This window comes from Falco punctatus (genome assembly GCF_963210335.1).
Source record: "Falco punctatus genome assembly, chromosome: 7".
Lineage (NCBI taxonomy): Eukaryota > Metazoa > Chordata > Aves > Falconiformes > Falconidae > Falco > Falco punctatus.
The window spans coordinates 28,371,404-28,389,849 of NC_137587.1; the positions used below are offsets into that span (position 1 = coordinate 28,371,404).

At 47.1% G+C, this 18,446-nt stretch overlaps 2 protein-coding genes across 5 annotated transcripts in view; both read left to right on the top strand.

Moving 5' to 3' along the window:
* The window catches only part of PRDM11 (PR/SET domain 11), a 52,759-nt gene that overhangs the window by 24,352 nt on the left and 9,961 nt on the right, over window positions 1-18,446 (top strand). For 3 of the 4 annotated variants that reach the window (XR_013929678.1, XM_080396777.1, XM_080396776.1), the window contains exons 6-7: window positions 14,107-14,294; window positions 17,419-18,021. Coding sequence is in view for 3 of the 4 variants with exons in the window: in XM_080396777.1 (XP_080252903.1) it covers window positions 14,107-14,294; window positions 17,419-18,021 (791 nt within the window). In the remaining variant the exon portion in view is untranslated. The remainder of the gene's footprint in view (window positions 1-14,106; window positions 14,295-17,418; window positions 18,022-18,446) is intronic. The other variant, XM_080396778.1, reaches the window with a different exon arrangement.
* Window positions 4,493-10,150, top strand: LOC308067625 (uncharacterized protein). Its single transcript, XM_080396796.1, has 2 exons — window positions 4,493-5,155; window positions 6,931-10,150. Exons 1-2 carry the CDS (start codon window positions 4,747-4,749, stop codon window positions 7,515-7,517), a joined length of 996 nt encoding a protein of 331 aa, XP_080252922.1. The 5' UTR covers window positions 4,493-4,746; the 3' UTR covers window positions 7,518-10,150.

Genomic DNA, 18,446 nt, shown 5'->3' on the forward strand with positions numbered 1-18,446 from the left:
AGTGGTCCTCAAAAAGCCTTGGTTTTGTTTGTTAGCAACTTTTAAACTGAGGCACGCTCAGTATCCTGTGCTAGGACATTACCTGTCGTGGAGATTACCCAAAGAAACCATACTTCCAGGACGCTGTAGACAGCGCTCTTTTTGTTTTTCAGATGGTGCTCTTTGCCATCACTCACAGATGGAGTGCTTTGCAAAGCAGATCTACTCACCCTCTGGGTAGGTGGGTATGGCATGGGGACGGCAGCTTGGGCTGAATCCTCTCTCTCCTTGTAGATCTGGCTATTGTTTTTGTTGTTTGACTACCACATCTGAGTCCATTTTCATGTTCCCACTGAGGACAATGTGTACACTGCACCACTTGCTGGTTTAATTTCAAGTGACTGTTCATGCAGCGCAGTGGATGACAGGGAGGAAGGAGTATGAAGTGTGGCAGATGGCATGGCAATGGTAACATCCTCTTCCCCTTTCCCTCATCAATCAGTCAGTCGAGAGAAACTCCTGATACTGGGAGCATGTTCTCCTGAGCAGGCTGCTGGCACAAGGATAATGCACCCTTCATCTCTGTCCAGATTAAAGCGTTGTTGCTTCCAGTACTTTATTATAACTCCATGGCTTTGACTTGCAGGGATTTGTGTAAACCTCTTCCTCTGTTCTTAGTTTTCTGGGGGCTCAGGGTAACTGATTACCATGGATTGCAGCAAACATCAAGCAAAATCGGTGCTTTCTTGGACACAAACTGTAAACTGCTGCTGATGGGAGTTCTTGGGGCTTCTGAAGGATTGTGCAGAACCAGCCGTTGTTCCTGGTTACCTCTGAGTTGTTGGGAACCTCTAAAAAAAATAAAAATGGATCTGTCCTAAAATGAAAGTAATTCAGGAAGTCCAGGAAACATCCCTCTGTGTATGTACCACTTGGCCAAGACTGAGATGCAGGCTAGGAAGTACCAGCAAACTGGTGGTGCCTAGCTGAATTTGTAGAGTGAGGTGCCTCACGTGTGGGGTTTCCAGGCTAGTCTGAGCATCTATAATCTGTATCCCTTCTTACATGTGAGTACCTGAGTTCTCAGGCTTTTGGCACAGTTCAAGTTCATCATTTCCCGCAGCCCGTGTGAAAAGGCTGGTGCAAGACTCCCTCACTTTGTTCTCCTTTGCCATCCCCCTTGCTTCCTTTCCCCTCCAAACATAGTAACAAAGAGGTCATGGGGAGCAAGACTGTTCGTAAGTCTTCCTGTATCTCCTGATAATGGAGATGTCTGCAACTTGATTTTCATACAATAATTGAGCTTGGAAGGGAGCTTTAAAAGTCAGAGTTACTATGTCTGCCTATGTGTTCAGGGGGAGTAAAAGCCACCAGCCTATGCACAAGTCATTTTGTTGAACTTTGTAAACTGGTCTCTATTATCCTGCAGCACAGCAAGTGGAGCAAATGTTCTTATCCGTTACAGACTGAAATTTATGCAGAGCAAAGGGATCCTGAAGCACTGCAGAACTGTGATCCCTGTAAAAAAATAATTCAGAGCTATGGGAAAGGTTCTGTACTTGTTTCTCAGAGGCCAGGAAAAGTGGCGTTGGTTGATGTCTTCGATCTTTAAGTGCCCACTGTTCGCATTGTTTACAACATCACATGTGTTTTTAAAGAAACTTCTGTACCGTCTTGCACTTCCAGGTTGACCTGGGCTGAGGTATGAATTCACAGTGTCATAGCTGGGCTCCTCTGGAGCTTGGTGAAACCCACACAGCATCCCCAGAGAGGTACTTCCAAATATCAGTGACCACTCCTAGGGATGTACTGTATGCTAGAGAAAACACATGAAGCAGATCTTTCTGACAGTAATACTGTCTGCATTTTTATAAGGAGGAGGTTAACATGTCTTCTGGGAACCTAACATTAATTGAATTTGTGATTAAAACCAACCAGAACTCATTACTCTGTGTCGTGAGTTTGCCATCTTAAAATTATTTTGTCCCAAGTCATGCTGGTGCAAATGAGTGGAAACTCTGAAATCTAAATATTCAGGTCTACTACAGGTTGTCCTAAGTGCATTTGATGGGATGCCCTGTCTGGGAATTGCAAAAAAGGCTCTAAGTCCCCGTTGGTGCAGCTTTGCTAGGCACAACAGCCGTGAGTTCAGCAGAGAAGAGGGGATGGAGGTTTCCTGACCCCACCAGCAGCTCTGAGCAGCTGTGGAGACACTTGAGTTCTGCAAGCTCACCCCTTCCCCAGGGGCACTTTGCAGAACACTGTTACTTGTTTTCACCAGAGCACTTTGTCAGTGGAGGTTTTTTTCTACCACAAGGAGACACTGACGGTACTGTGCTGTCCTGGGTACCTGTGGGGAATACACATGAAGCCCAGTTCTGCTGAATGTGATAAAAATCAGACCATAAATGTTCCCTTGCTCAGTTACACGTAGCCTTTTCCCTTCTTCCAGTGTTCAACTGGGAGTACTCCTTTTGCCTTTTGAGTTTGGTTTGTTGGTTGTTTTTTTTCTTGAGGTCAGTGTAGCGAGTGCTTTGCTTGCTTTCTGTCATTTCATTACCATCTTCCTTAAACACTTCTTCTGTCCCTCCATAAATGAAGATCCACCAAAACAGTGTCTCAAGGATGTGTTTTTTTGTCCCAGTGAAATGCATCTGTGCACTTAGCTCCCAGCTGTCCCGGTATGTGGCCTGGATTTGATCACAGTTTCCTGCTGGTTTTCCAGCTTTAACCAAGATTAACGGCTTCTACCACTTACCCTGATGGATGGCAGCAGTGGCAGTAAGATTCATAGAACATCAGTGTAACGGCACTTAAGGAGAAACTACAACATCTGACAAGGGTCACTGCCTTTCTGTAGGTTTTTCTTAGTCTGAAGCCCACAAGCACCTTTCACACAAGCGCACTGCAAACCAGCTCTCTTCTGCTGGGCCACTGCAATGCTGGAAGGAACCCATCTCTGAGGAGGTGCCAGCAGGGCCATCACAGACATGGGGCAAGTGGGAAAAATGCTGAGGCCTTTGCTTATACCAACTTTTCAGAAGGTGTTTTGGGGTGGCTAAAGTCTGCCTGTGAGAGATAGGGCATTCAGCCAAAATTTCAGGATTAAATGTAATATATTTGAAAGAGGAGGGTCTGAGCTATCCCAGCCAGGGTCTATTCCCTTCCCATGGTGTCACTTCAGAGTTACAGTTATTAGGCATCGTATCTATTAGGTTGTCTTATTTCTTGTATGTTACATCTTAATATCCTTTTTGAGCATTTATTTTCTAGGCTTATAGTGACAGCTTTTGGGGACAATTTATATTAACGCTGAAGCCTTCTACCTCAGATGAGGGTTGTGTTCACCATAACTCCGTGATGATGTAGATTTCTATGCAAGAGCTTCTGTTTAAGATACTAAGAACTATATGACGTGAGCACCAAAAAGGTTGACCTTTTTCAAAAAAAGTTCCTGACATCCCTGCTTCTAATTGTTCAAAGATGTGTAATCTTTTGTAATATGTAGCACTAGAACAACCATTTTGGCATTTTATTTCACTCTGCTGTAATTCACATCAAGGCAAGTTTTCCCAGCAGTTCTGCTTCTCCATGGTCTCTGATCTCTTCTGTGCTCATCTGCATGTTTATACATGTGTGATCATTGCCTGGGCTGCGGATTATTCCCTTGTCCGCAATCGCACTTTGCTTATGTGCAAAACTGCATGTTCACACAGTCTGTTTCCTCTTTCCTTGTTGAATAGATCTGCTGCCACCTTCCCCTCCCCCCCCCCCCCCCCCCCCCCCCAGTAAAATGCAAAAGTTAGGACTAATGTTTTGTTTATTTTTAAAGTTTCCTTCAACTGTGGCTGGAAAAGTTACCGCCAACATCCCCCTTTGGACAAAACCGCTCATTCTCAGGATGGCTGCCTCTTCTTCTCAGTGGGCTGAGGCTACAAGTTATCATTTGAAGCACCAGAGACTGGGTGCAGGCTCCTGTCAGCAGCAGTGACAGCAAAGCCTAGCCAGGAAAAACAAGTGGGTGGCCTCATTCCTTTTGAGAACAATGGGAAACAGCAACTATTTCTGTGTGAAATAAGAGCTTACTGTGAAGCAGATGAATTCTGGATGTGCAGTACCCCTGGTGCTGAAGAAAAGACATTTCCTTATGAAAAAAAAGTTGCAGAAGTTGCCCATGAGACTAGTCAAAATCTCTCTCCCCTGAAAAAGATCCAATTTGATGTAGCCTTTGCATGACATCCTGCAAGTCTTAACAGAAAGGGTGATGTAAAAGTTTGCGTTCCATGTTGTGCCAGGCAGAACAATAAGGTACGTTTCAGACTTCTAAATTTCCTCAAGAACACATTTTTGAGCAGTGTCACCTTAGAAGCTAATTTATCACAGTGATTGTGAATTCTCATGCTTTTATCTGTGCACAAGCTGTGGCAAGTGATGTGAAGCTGTACTGAAATTCTCAGACATAAGTCAGGGCATCAGACGAAGTGTAAAATTTCATTTTAACTGTAAAGCTGAGAAGGCTCCTTCACACTAGTGTCGCTTGGTGTTTTTTTTCTTAAGCTTGAAAATTGCCTCTTAAAAACAAAGTGGCTGCCTTTTCCTGGTCCAATTGAGGAAAACGGAGAGGTTGTTGCGGGTGGGGGGAGCTGGATCCCACCGAACTCCTCTGCCCCAAGTGCTGCACTGGCCAAGTGGTTGGATGCAGGGGGATGCTTTGCGCTGATTTCCTTTTACCCAATTGTGCTTTGTGGGATCTTCAACCCAAGGAACATGGCTGAACGAAAGAGGAAGCCCAAGTTTTCCAAGGAAGAACTGGACATTCTGGTCACTGAGGTGACCCGAAACGAAGCCATGCTGTTTGGGAGGGACACAGTGCGTCTATCCCATGCTGACAGGGACAAGATCTGGGAAGGCATAGCCAGGCAGATCACATCAGTCAGCCAGGTCCCCAGATCTGTAAAAGACATTAAACACAGATGGGACGACATGAAGAGAAGGACCAAGGACAAACTGGCATTCATGCAAAGGTCCCTCTCCAGCCCCAGCAGCACGGGGCGGCCCTCGGCCATTGTCCTGACCGCCCACGAGAGAGCCATCGAGTCAACGCTGCATTCGTCACACCAGATACACAGCTTCCGGAGAGCGGATCTGGACGTGGTTGACAGCCCGTCAACAAGCTGTAAGTATCACTGCCTTAACACCTCTTTGTCTTATGCTTGCATATCACAGTTTGACACCAGAAAAGTGGCGTGTGTTTTTGTGAGATGCTGGGTTGCCTGTAAAGTCAGGTCCTACTGCTGTGTTTGGTTTCAAGACAGCCTGCTCTGGTGGTCATGGGGTGTTCAGATGGATTGAGGGAAAGCTGTAAGCTGTTGCCAAGTGAACATCATCTTCTTTATCTGTTTATCTAATCCTTTTCTATACTGTCTTAGTTCTAAGGGTAGATACTGTTCAGATTCTACTTTCCCAATGGGTCGTAAGTCTGAACTAATCCTACAAATGAGGGAACATCTGTAGTTGAAGTGCAACTACCTCATGTCTGTCAAAAAGTGTTTGTAAAGGATTAGGAGTTCTTCATCTTGCACATGCTCCAGTAAAACAGCAATGCTGTCATGCTGAGAATCATCTGCCAGTCACTAGGGGATCGTTGCATGGTAGCCATCTTCCAAGAGGGCTGTTGCGGGGGCTCAGTCATCACAGGTGTTTATGCTGTGAGGCCAGGCCACTACTGGTTTCTCACTAGTGGTCTGAAGGCTCAACACAAGTGCTATGAAAAAGGTAGATGATAATGACTTCCTTCTTCACTGTTTTTTAAGAAACTACTGGCCGTGCTTTCTAAGTTAATCTTCTTAGAAACCACAGTTCTCAGGCACCTTACAGTGCTGAACCACAAGCTGCTTTTTGCAGATTCTTTCCCCAGTTGCATACATATGGCTTTCCTCTGTGGAGGTGCAGCTTCTTGGTCTGTGAGCTTTTAGGGATACAAAGGAGAGAAAGAGGGGATAACTTCTTCAGAAGTGAGCTAACTAAAGCTTCATGGGTGGCACTGTCCTACCACATTAGGTCTTATCTCAAATCTAATGTAATGCTGTTAGTGGGAGAGCAAGGACAAAAGGCTTCAAGAACTGACAAAGTGGGACTTGGTCATTCTTTACATCTGTCTTGGAAGCCAGTTGTGCTATTTCAGAGGTAGAATGAATGCAGCTTGTGCAAGGAGATAGTGGGCAGTTGCAACAAGTGAAGTATCATCTCTTCTTATTCTTGGTGTGCCTGTACCGGTGAACTGGCACATCACTAGATATTTATCAGACTAATGAGAACTTTCCCATGGTGTTTTGCTTTGGGTTTGGCTTTGCATCAGGTATGCTTGCCCGATTACTATAGGGTCCTGTTGCTGCTATGCCTCAGTCTGGTTACCTTACTGATGCCAAGTCACACAGTGGCTTTGCATTATAGACTTTGTGAGCAGCAGATACTGCATCTATGCTTTTCTCAGTAGAGAGGATGTAGAGAAATGACATGGGAGCAGGGTTTTGGTATGAGGAACCAAATGTGTTAGGGTGTTCCAAAGCCAGGAGCCTTTGTCCTTCCAAAATATTGGAGTGTTCTATCTACTTATGGTTTTGGGGAAGGGAAGCCATCCTACTGTCTGAAATGGATTTGTATTCTAGTCATGAACAATGCTGTATGCAGGATACCATGGCAGCTTGGATTCCTCCTCGGCTGACTGGGTTTGCCCACTTTTGAGGCCTCTTATGGCTAAGCTTGTCACCCAGATGCTAACGTTGCAGCATGTGCATGTTGAGTTATGCATCAGGAGCTACAGGCTTGTCTCAACTGGCAGACTGGGGGAAGGGGAACCCCTTTTTCCATGTGTGTTGAGATACCATGAAACAGACGTCAGGGTTGTGAGAGATTTCACATTAATAATTCATGCTTCCTCTTCTATTTAAGCTGACGAGGACGAAGAGATGCCAGGCACTTCTCAGGAACACCGCTTCTCATCACTGCAGAGGGCCAGTGCAGGAGTCAACCAGCTCTCTGGGCCCTCCTTCCTCCACAGTTCTTCCTCATCAGACCATTTGGAAGCTACCAGCCAAAGGCAGGAACTGCACCGTCCATCCCCACGCACCACCACGTCCTGCAGACCCTCGCATCCCCGCACAAGGAGCCCACCCCTCTCCAGCTTCGATCACCAGCTTCTCCATTCTCACACACAGCAAACAGACCTGTTCAGGCAGTTCTGCCAGGAGCTGGTGGCTATTCACAGAGACATGGCAGATAGCATGCATGTCATCAGTCAGAGGATGGCTGACCTCACCAGCCAGGTTGGCCAGATGTGCCAGACCCTATCGGAAATCCGTGATGGGGTCCAGGCTTTCCATAGGATACAGGATCCTAGCATCACGCAGGGGTCTCTTCTGCAAGCAGCTTGCTCAAAACAGCCCCCTGAGCCCAGTGCAGAGTCTAACCAAAACCCCTCAAACCAGACTCCTCCTGCACGGGCTACCAGGTCAAGAAAGAGAAAACACCATTTTTAGTCTGTGTCATAAAAAGTAAAGAAGGGTGCACCTTCCTGAGCTGCTGTATGCTCACGTGGCCTCTCCATATGTAAGAGTACTCTGTGGGGAAGGTCAACATCTGCCCCAACCCGTCCATCCCCCTGCTAGCTAACCAAGCAGTATGAGTTATGGCAGCTGAATAGTAGGGTTGGCCCTGTGCAACGGCAGAGAGGAATCTCATATCTTATAGAGCTTGGGATGTGGGACATCTTTTTGTTCATAGAGATTAGGAGTTTTCACTGACTTCCCCGTGCTTTGAATACTCTATAAGCTAAGAGATGCAAATAGGAATCATTATCTTGATCTCTTCTCATGCCTGTGAAATGTTATTTACTAAGACAGTGTACTACAGAGCTCCCTTTGCAATCAGCCCGCAGATTTACCCTACTACTGCCTTCCCATCATCTTCCTGCAAATTAGTATATGTGCTGTGCAGACATACATCTTTACAGCTCTAAAGACTTACTGATTGTTATTTTTATCTTGTGTTCAGCAATAATGAGCATTCCAGGGCTTGCTGTGATTTACACACAGTTTGGGGAGAGGGGTGTAAAAGCAGAGTTTGTGCAAGGGAAGGGAAGAAGGCCGAGGACAGGAGGACAGGTTGAGCACTGTGGTTTTAGACTGCTGAGAAGGGCTGCTATGGCATGTGCCTGGATTCTGCAGTACCACATGCACTTAAATCAAAGAGTTTAATCTTCATCTACTCCAGTCTGAAACCCCTACCTACCCTTCACAGTTGCAATTAAAATACAATTATTTCATAATATAAGAACATTTATAGAGAACTATATAATTATTTTCTTGCATGCTATAATCTTCAGTTTTGAACCTCCTCACCCTCTTCAAAATGTGAGAGACTGCACAGGAACAAGGAAAGATACAGGGCCTGCTTCTGAACTTGGGAACAATTCGGTTTTATATCACTGTAATTCTGTCAACTTCAGTACAATTACTTTCATTTAGTGTTGTTTAGGGTGGGATCAGTACTGTGTTTTCCTTTCTTGAAGAGTTTACAATTTAAGTTCACAGCTATATAGGTTAAAATAGTAGACACGTTGGTTTTGTACTGCTTTCTTTCCCCGTACAGATGCAAGAAAGAACTGTGTTACATTTGAATTGCTTTAGTGCTGCATGAAGTTCCCCTGCACAACCCTGATTCTGAAACTAGGCTTTAATACTGTCACCTCAGGTGGTTGTAACATTATGTGGCAGCTTTTTTACATGTCTGTCTTGATTTGCACTTCTGCACCTACCATGCTACCCTCATCTCTGGAAAAATCTGGGCCATTGCATGATATGCTTCAGCAGGGAAAAGGGCCGGGGTGTTGCCCACATACAGTTAGCACACCGCTGATCTCCAGGCTATCCTGGTGGATGTGGATGTGGGTTGCAGGAAGCTATTCAAGTTAATATGAATGTGCATTGTCATGCCATGTCTGGGCTACGGACTTGGCCAAAAAGTTGCATAAACTTCAGCAGGAATTGAACATAGACAGTGCAGTATAACAGAAGGATGGCTTGTTTTATGTGATCTTGAAGGATCTTTAATCTCTCTGGCCTGTCCTTTGAAAACAGTGCACTAGTTTCTCTTCTGGAAAGTTCACTGTATGTCTGCTGTATCAGGTATTCCTGATGTGCTTTTCCTTTTTTCTTCTTAATTGTTCTGTAATTCTAATTCAAGTAATTTATTTTAGTGGTGCAGTGAAAGGCCCTTGCTCAAGAAAGCAGAGGTCTGGCAAGGAGAAAGAGTCCTCTCTGAGGAACGACCCATGTCGGTTTCATGCAGAGGGTGTTCCTCATAGTGCTGGTGCCAGACCAGAACAGTACTTGCTCACCTTCCTCTGAAGATGTCATTTTACTTCTGTTGTAACATTGTGTACTGCAAAAGTCACAGTCTCCCTTCAGATGAAGGGAAGATTGGGAAATCTGATAGAAGTGGATCTAATTTATGAATTACAGAGAACTGAAAAAATAGTGATATATTTTAAAGGCTTTCTGAGTCAATATAGTGCTGCTGCTATATAGAAGTAGTATTTTATATTTTTATAATTGGTCCCTGCTGATGTTCTTCCGTGGATATACTGATAGGATTAGCTCCTCTGATGTTGTCCAGGGGCATCCCTTCTGGGAACCTTCAGATCTGCAGAGGAGACTCCTACAGGTGCTGGGCACTGGAGGGAGTTGGCATCATCGCTGCCATCAGGTGGCCCACGCTGATGTGTTTAGAGAGAAGCCTGATGCAGCATGCGCAGCCTTGGATACAAACCTCCAAAAGCTGGGCTCTGGCTGGGAGAAAGGACCTTGTACTATAAACCACCTGATGTCTCCCCCAGTTTCCTCTGTGGACTATTACAGATTGGCTCAGATCTGGGCATGTATCTCCTACCTGTGTAGACCCCTCGGTGGAGTGGCTTTTCTGTACTGGCTCACAAAGGCTGATGCTTCTTCCTGCGCCCATCATATTAACTGGCTGTTGAAGTAAGTGCCTGTGACAAAGCAAACTGCTGTGCTCAACCTCAGTATCTCCATGTCTTGTACATGCTGAAAAAATTCTCTCTTTAAAAGTATTTTTGTTAAGAATGCAATAAATATATAACTCTTTTAACACAGCTGTGGGTGAGTCATTTGTTTCTCTCATACAATTTTTGCCTGAGTCGGTAGCAAGCCTGTCACAGATGCAGGACCTCCTGGAGGCACTCAGTGTTGGAAAGCCGAGGCAGGGTTTGCAGGTACAGCACCCCGTTCTGCCTGGGCTGCTGGCAGCTGACTTGCATGGGATCTCCTGCCCTGGCTCTGTGCCTGATGCTGATTTGGGAAAGGCCAGTGGCCTTTTTCCCTGTGGTGCTCTGCCCTGGCAGGGTGTTGGAGGAGCACCCCCAGGGCCGGCCGGAGGGTAAGCGATGGAGGGGCCAGTGGGCAGTCGTGGGGTATGGGGCAAATCCTGCAGGGGGCTGAGCCTCCATCCATCTGTGGGGCTTCCATCCTCCTTCCTGTTTCTTCTGGCTGCATTATTCCCCTCCTGGGAGGACTGGTCCCTGCTGCCAAAAAAATGCCGTGATGTTTTTCTGTGCATACTCACTGGACCATCCTAAAACTTGGCAATTTAGTGTCAGGAGTGGGTTGTGGCTTAAAAAAAGGGGAGATGAAGATGGTTGGTTGCTGCTAGCTAGCAAGGCTATGGGAAAGGTGGCCCTGTGGAGCAGGGACCTGTACCTCTAATGGCTGTGGGGTTGATCCAAGCCCCAGTAGCTGCAAAGGGGTCATAAATGGTCTCCATCAGTGCAGTGGCTGGTTCTGAGTAGCCTGGGCAGAATCTGTGGTGGTCTTGAGCCTGGCCAATCCCAGGGACCAAGCAGGACATGAAATGACCCATTTGCAGCTAGTGCCAATGCATCTGCAGGAACAGGAACAGCTCTGGGTGGCTGGGTCTGCCCCAGTGGTAGTCCCGACCCTGCTCCTCCTCCGGGGATCACAGTCCCTTGGGAAACCCGCTGTTGCTGTCAGGGCTGTGCCCGTGTGCGCAGCACCTGTGTCAGCCTAGCCGTGCCTGTCTGGGCATCTAAGCCGAGGTACCCTTCCTGCTTCAGTCTAGCTTGAGCGCTTGGCGTCGGGAGGCGGACTGGCTGCTTTCCAGCCTTCACAGGGAGGGCTGTAAGGGCTGTTCAGGATGTGAGCGCTTGGGCCTCGGGAAGATGTGTCAGTGCAGGCAGATTGTGAGTCTCTCCTCAGCAGGCAGTTTGTGCCCTCGCCTCGCCAAGCAGCTCCTGTTTTGTGGGCTGACTTCCTCCATCCTTCAGGGAAGGCGCCTGCCTCTGGCCTGTGGTGTGCAGCCACACAAGATGTCTTAGACCAACAGATGGAATTTGGGTTTTGTGCAATCCTTTGTAACGTGTCATTTGTGCCTTTGTGGTCACGGGAGCCGGGCTGGGTAGCTGGTTCAAAAGCAGTTCATTTATATGGATGATCTCATCTCCATTTACATTACCTCAGGGAAGTATCGCAGATGTAAAGCTTCCTCTCTAGGAGCCTAAACCAGTTACTAGCTGCCAGCAGCTGTGAATAAACGTGTTTGTGACTGGATTATTCCCCAACTCTCTGTTAAGGGCTTTCTTCATACCTCCTGGTGAAATCAGCAGTGCGGGTCGCTGCAGGATGCAGGATGGGAGCGGGTGGCACGGCGGCGTGTTGCAGGGCTGCAGCAGTACGGCAGCTGCACCCTCCAGCCTGCGCTCTCCTCCCACCTTCCTGCTGCTCCTGGACGTGGCTGGAGCCACAGGACGTGGGGCAGCAGAGCTGAAGGATACTCTTAGGCACAAACTTGTGAGGCTTTAGAGGCAGGAGGGGAGCAGCGAACAGGAAAAGCATTCTCACGCTTAATGAAATAGTTGATAATAAAAGTGAGCCCTGGTGGGAATAGTTAGCCAGGGTCTCCCCTTCCCACGCAAAGTTGCTGTTTAGAGAATTCTCTAAATCTTGCTGTCAAATGCAGTTTGCTGGGTGTGCACCGGACTGTCCTGCCACCGCCCCATGGATTCCTCAGTGCCACTAGCTGTGGGGCTGTGTCCCCTGTATGTTGTATTAAGGAGCTGCAAGCGACTTCAGGGTAATAAATCTTTGCAGGTAACCAGGCTGCTTCACAGGGCAGCCTGATCTTGTCATTGCTCTGGGTGATGTTTAGCAGTGGGATACAAAGCAGCTGCAGGAATATGGTAGCACTGCTAAGAATACTTAGCAAGTGCTAGGAAGCATCCCGGCATTTTGCTTGGACTGGGGAGAACATCCTCTAGGACCTCCTGTGCTGCAGGGCATCAGACTGGCTGCAGCATATTGCTGTATCTCAGGGGCTGAGTATCTCATGGCTGCCTGAATGCCTGATAACACCTTTTGTGGAGTGATTGCTAACACCCAGAAGTGACAGCCTGGCAGCACTAGCTGTGTGTCATTTTCAGGACCTCCATCCCACCACACTGGCCCAGGCCGTTCCTTCTCAAATACTCAAACCGGTTGTTTAAAAGTACTTTTGTTTTGTGATCAAAAGTAAAAAAAAAAAGGGTTAATAAAAGCCAATGTTTGGCTAATTTTGGCAGTGCCAGAGCTTGCTGTTTAAATAATGAAGACTGCAGAGCATCCTGGGTGGCATACATTAGGAAAAACAGCTGATTGCAGGCACAGGCACAGTTGCTTAACATGAAAGTCAGAGTTGCTGGAGCATCGGGCAGTCTGAGACACTGCAGGCTTGTTTTCTGTGCTTCGCAGGAAGTTTCACCAATTTGTGACCATATCTGTGTTGGGTTAGTGTGATCACGTGCAGGTGAGGTGGGCTTGTGTCTTTATCTGTACGTGCATATGGCTGGAGAAGGGGAGAGTGTTCAAGGGAAAATTGATGGGTTTCTTAAGCCAGAGAAATACCTGTGAGCTATAAGGGGATGTTTGAGCAAAGACTAGTAGCAGCAGATGTCAGAGGAGCCATATGCTACTGTCCTTCATTGATGTCATTACAGCAGGAAGTGCTGAATAATAGAGGCAAATGGCATAGAAGAAGAAAAAGCTTTTAGCTATGAACTGTTCATATCTGCTTTTGGGTCTGTACGTGCAGTGACGGAGCCTCCTCCTGGTCCTAGGCAAGTGTTACGAGCTCATGTTGGTGGCAGCTGGAACCAGTATTACCAAGCCTTTTTCATGTCCTCTAGCAAGAACACGAGGAGTGTGAGAGCAGATAATATGATTCTATCTATAGATCACTGGCTTAGCAAGTTGCACAGAGGGCCAGTTGCTTGGAGTGGGAAATTAATACATTTCTGCTGAGTGGAAATTTAGCTGGTTTAAATCAGGAAAATAAATCCCATGCCCAGAAAATGATCTTTCTGTCAGCACTGCCAGGAGACACCCACAAAGTGGTGCTGGGGTTTCCACTTGCAGGGCTGCTTGTATTTTTGTGTCCCATCCCACTGAATGCCCCAGCACCAAAACTGCCAGTACTGGCATGTCCTTGGTCTCCTTTTGGATAACCAGCGAATACCCTCATGCACATTAGGTGTCTCTGTTTCTGTCCTGGGTAGCTCAATTCTGCTTGCCTGAGAGGAGAGAAGCAAGGAAATCCGGTATCTACTAAAAAGGAAGATGATGTTTTGGGGAAAGAGACAGGCAGAGGGACCCTGCCGTATTCTGGATGTTCCTGAGAACAAGGGAGGAGGCCTTGGGATGTGAATTGGTGGTGGGGAGCCCAGGTGTCCTTCTTTCCATTACTAGGCAAAGGTTTCTGCCCATGAGAGTCTGTGTCATCCCTACTGGCAGATACTCCTTCAGATTGGATATACGTTGTTGTTGTCCCTTCCCCAGCAGAAATGGACCCACTGGCTTGGTGTTCCCTGGGTGTCCATGCTTGTTGTCCTGTATCTCTGGCAATTTGCACACCATTACTTATAACTCCATGCTTTCCAGCCTGGCTGTGTTGATGGCTCTCTCTGAAGGTCATTCTGGCTTCATTGTGGTTGTCATTCTGGTACAAGAGGGGGCACAGGAGAGAAGTTTGTGCTTGACACCTGCCTTGTCACCTCACCCTCAGGTATGTGATCATCTCCCGGGAGGAGAGGGAGCAGAACCTGATGGCCTTCCAGCACAGCGAGAGGATTTACTTCCGTGCCTGCCGCGACATCTGCCCTGGGGAGAAGCTGCGGGTCTGGTACAGTGAGGATTACATGAAGCGGTTGCACAGTATGTCCCAGGAGACCATCAACAGAAATCTCACAAGCGGTGAGTCCCCTCCCTTTCCACCCTTTCCCCCGATGCCCCTGGGCTGCCACACTTGTTAGACCAAGTGCAGTGGGTGTAGTAGGTGGCGCACAGGCTGTGTGAGGAGGGCTGCGTTTCTAGAAGAAGAGCACCTCTGGATGAGAGCCCCCAGCTCTGTGTGGTGTGGATGGATGAGTGTACAATATATAACAATGATAACCACTGTCATAGAGATCACGAAAGAAACATTTGTGCTGTGTTGTGTCATGTCATGTGTTGTGTTGTGCCGTGTCGTGTGTGCGCTGCAAGGGCCTGACGCAAAGCCCAGGGATCACCGAGCTCCCCCATCACTAGACTTTCTGGCCTGAAGATTGCCAAGCTGGTGATCCCACAGACAGCATTAGGTTTTTCCTCTGAACATGCTGCTTTTTCTGGCTTCTGTGAGCAGCCTGTTTGAGGGAGCTCCGGCTGGGTTTGTGTGCATATGAAAGAGATTTCCTTGGTGTGTTTGTATGTCCATTTTCCTCGCTTAATTTATTTCCTCTTTCTTCAGAAAGATAATTTGGGATCAGCGCGACATCAGCTAGAGACTCCTTAGTCTCACAACCTTAGAGTGCATGTACAACATACAGGAGGCTTTGTTAGGCTGATTCTTCCCTGGATAAAAATTATTATCTTACCTTAAGAGTAGCCATGCTGGAACAAACCCAGCAGTTCTTTAGGTCAATGTCATGTCAGCAATATAGGAAACTTCAGAGGAGGGCAAAAATTCTTAATGCATCTATTCATCTATACAATCCTGATACCTGAATTTAATTAAGGGCATTTCTTTCCAGGCCTAGCCACAGAATGGCAAGGCCTCAGAGGGGCAGCCACACTAAATATAACTTTCTAATTAAGATTCCCGTGTATATTATTACACAGCTGCTGTTGCTGCCTTGACTTGGTAAAAGGTGTCTCCTCTTTAATCATGGGGTGGACAAGATGTCCTGAAAAATCTGGTTATCCTCTACCACCTTAGAGTTATTACGCACTTGCAGTGTTACGTCTTGATGGCTGTACTTGGGCAATTCCCACTTCTGAATTGACATCGGTATGAATGTGCTTTTTTATGTTAATGAACAGCACTGAGTGATAGGTACAGGCTGCAGTGATTTTGCTGTGTAACATGCACGCATTAGTTGTCTGGATGGCTTAGTACTTTCTGAAAGTACAGCAAGAGAAAGACTGTGCTCTTGGAGCAGCTGCTCTGGAGGGGCACCAAGGCTATGAGCTATTGCCCTGCTATACAGACATGCCTTTAGTCATGGTTTGTCATGGTGTCATGGTTTGTGTGAGCTGGAATGGTGACTCACAGCCTGCTCTGCACTACATGTGTGGTGAACATCTGCCTCTGGGCTTCTCGGGACCTGCCGTAGCCTACCACACAGTCGGGTTGAATCCCATGCGGCTGCGGAGACCATCCTAGAAACCCCCTGACATCCTGATGGGCTCATCCTGCGGCAAGCTGGCCTCAGCCTGTGTTTGCAAAAGGAGTGCAGAGACGTTGTCAAAATGGAGCATCACTTGGGCGGTTGTAGACTTGTGAGAGACATTGCAGCCTCAGCTGGGAGGGCACTGGGACGTGGTCAGCGAGGGGCACCAAAATCTGTTGAGTCACTTTCAATTTAAAAGATTTGAAATCCCCTGCAGATGATTCTGTCGCGTGACGTGGCACACTTCATTAACTCATGGAAAAATAACATGGTTCCTGGGTTTTGTTGCTGTCGGTAGTTTCTGACCCGCCTCCTCAAGGGAGTTGAGACCAATAATATGAGGGATTGTCTTGTGATTTCTGGCTTTTCCATAGGGCTGAACCACTCAGTTGGTTGGGGGAAAAAATCACTGAGAAAGAAGAGGAATCCATTCTCTAAATTGCTACTTCTGCCAGTAGCTGTTACAGTCCATAACAGGGGAAATACTAAGGCAGAGATTCAAAGCTTTGCCCATAGGAATTCTCATCAGTGTGTTGAAAATGAGATCTGTTGTTATGGATTCACTCAAGAAGTGGCTAGATTTGCCAGCCAGCATCCAAACCCAGTGCAAAATCCCTGCCATTCAGGCCAGCCCTTTTTACGGTGCCTTACTCTAACTGTGTCGAGTCTTGCATCTTTTCTGCATTCTTAGCATTGCTCTCCTTAGAGAGGGAATGGTAGCTTTTGCTCCGTAACTCTTATGAAAGCATGAATACACTTTAAAAGCAAACAACCCCAAAAAATCAGCATAAAGCAGCGTCTTGTTTGGGAAGCCATCAATGCTTGAAGTTATTTACAAGATAGAAGAATGATGGAAATTGAGCCAAACCTATCGTCTTTTGAATTTCCAGGTAAGGAAATCTGGCTATTCCCTTTATTTTAAGCAATTAATAATTTGTATGAGGTTGCTTTTTTTTTTGCCTTTTTTTTTTTTTCTTAATTCACTGAATGGCCACGCTCTTAGACTCCATTGGGACAAGCTATGTGTTCCATTCTTGGAGGGCATTCACCCATTGTAGCTCAGTTAACAATGAGTACCTTGGGGTTTAAGAGTGCAAGTTATTTTTACTCCTTTACCTTTGCATTTCTGGAGCAGCCTCCAAACTGAATGACAGTAAAGAGGCTTGCAAACTTTGTGCTGTAGCGTGCACAGACGCTGGGGTTGTCATGAAACGGTCCGAATCTCTCGCTGCACTGCTGTACACTTGATACCTTTTACCAAGTCAAAACAGACACAGGTCTTCCAGCCAGCTAAAACAGCGCTTGGGCTCTGGGCGTTAGGTTCCACTGTGATCAGTCATTCACCTCGTAGTCCTCTTCCAGCACAGGTTGGTTATACCTTTAGGTTAAACAAGCTGCCTGTAGTTTCTCTTCTCTTTAAAGCGTGTGGGTTCTACTCTGCTGTGGCTACCCAGGACTGTCTCTGTTTTTGCAGACGTGCCCATTAGCAGGGCTCCTCCTCTCACAAGCCTCGGTTTCCACTGAGTTGTGTCAGTTCCCTGGTTCGTAATGCAACATGCAGACCTGCAGGGATTCAGCCTGCCTTTTTGTTCTTTTTTCGTTTGAGTTTTAGATTGAGGGATGTTGCTCGGTTCCCAGTGATAATCCCCACCCCTCGTTTTCCTTTCTAGGAGACAAAAAGTCACAGAGGGAAAAGTCAGAAAAGAATGTGGAAAATCAAGAGGACGCAAGGGGGCCACTCCAGCTCGCCACCTTAAAGCAAGGGAAGAGCCCCTATAAGCGCAGCTGTGACGAGGGGGAATTCCACCCCCAAACAAAGAAAAAAAAGATTGACCTCATCTTCAAAGATGTCCTGGAGGCTTCTTTGGAGTCTGCCAAATTCAAAGAGAACCAGGCTGAAGACATCTTTGAGCGGTGTAGCAGTGCCATGCAGCATGGCTCCCTGAGCCTCAGCAGAAACCGGAGTGAGGGGGAGTGGAAGGTCCCCCACAGTTCCTCTTTCAGCTCAGCCAAAGAGGTGGGCATCCTTGAAGACGAGGAAGAAGAGCCCCTGTCACTCAAAGCAGACAGCCCAACCGAGCTGTCACTGGCCTCTGCACAAGGCAACTCCCACGAAATCCCCACCACCTCCTTCTGCCCCAACTGCATCCGGCTGAAGAAGAAGATCCGGGAGCTGCAGGCAGAGTTAGACATGCTGAGATCTGGGAAGTTACCTGAGCCACCTGTGTTACCGCCCCAGGTACCTGAGCTCCAAGAGTTCTCAGACCCCACAGGTAAGCCTTGCCGAGTAACAGCATTCTCCAAACCCTGCCTAAGGAGAGTAGTGAGATGCCTGTGTGCTGTGTACCCATCTAAAGTGTTTTACTCTGAGTATTCAGGTGAACACGTGGTTCCATGGAAGGTTCATTCATGTGGTTTTGTGACTGGGTGGGCCAGGAGCTGATGCTGTGGGCACAGTGGAAACCACTGTCTGGGAAAGACTCTGTATGACAACTTGCTCTATTTGTTGCCATTGTAATCAATAATGCACTGCCAATAAAAAAGACATTCCATTGCAGACAGTTTGTTTGCTGTATTTTTGATGCACTCTCTTTCAGCGGAAGCCCCTCCGCAGTGCCTCACATGCTACCAAGAAAGTCTGAATGACTCTGTGGTAACACTGAAATGTGTGCTCTTTGTGTATGAAATGATGTCCTGC

Bases quoted from the DNA above. Each gene is read 5' to 3' on its own strand.
- LOC308067625 (XM_080396796.1), top strand. From the start codon at position 4,747: ATGGCTGAACGAAAGAGGAAGCCCAAGTTTTCCAAGGAAGAACTGGAC. The intron at 5,156-6,930 runs GTAAGTATCACT...CTTCTATTTAAG, and splicing joins TGACAGCCCGTCAACAAGCT to CTGACGAGGACGAAGAGATG.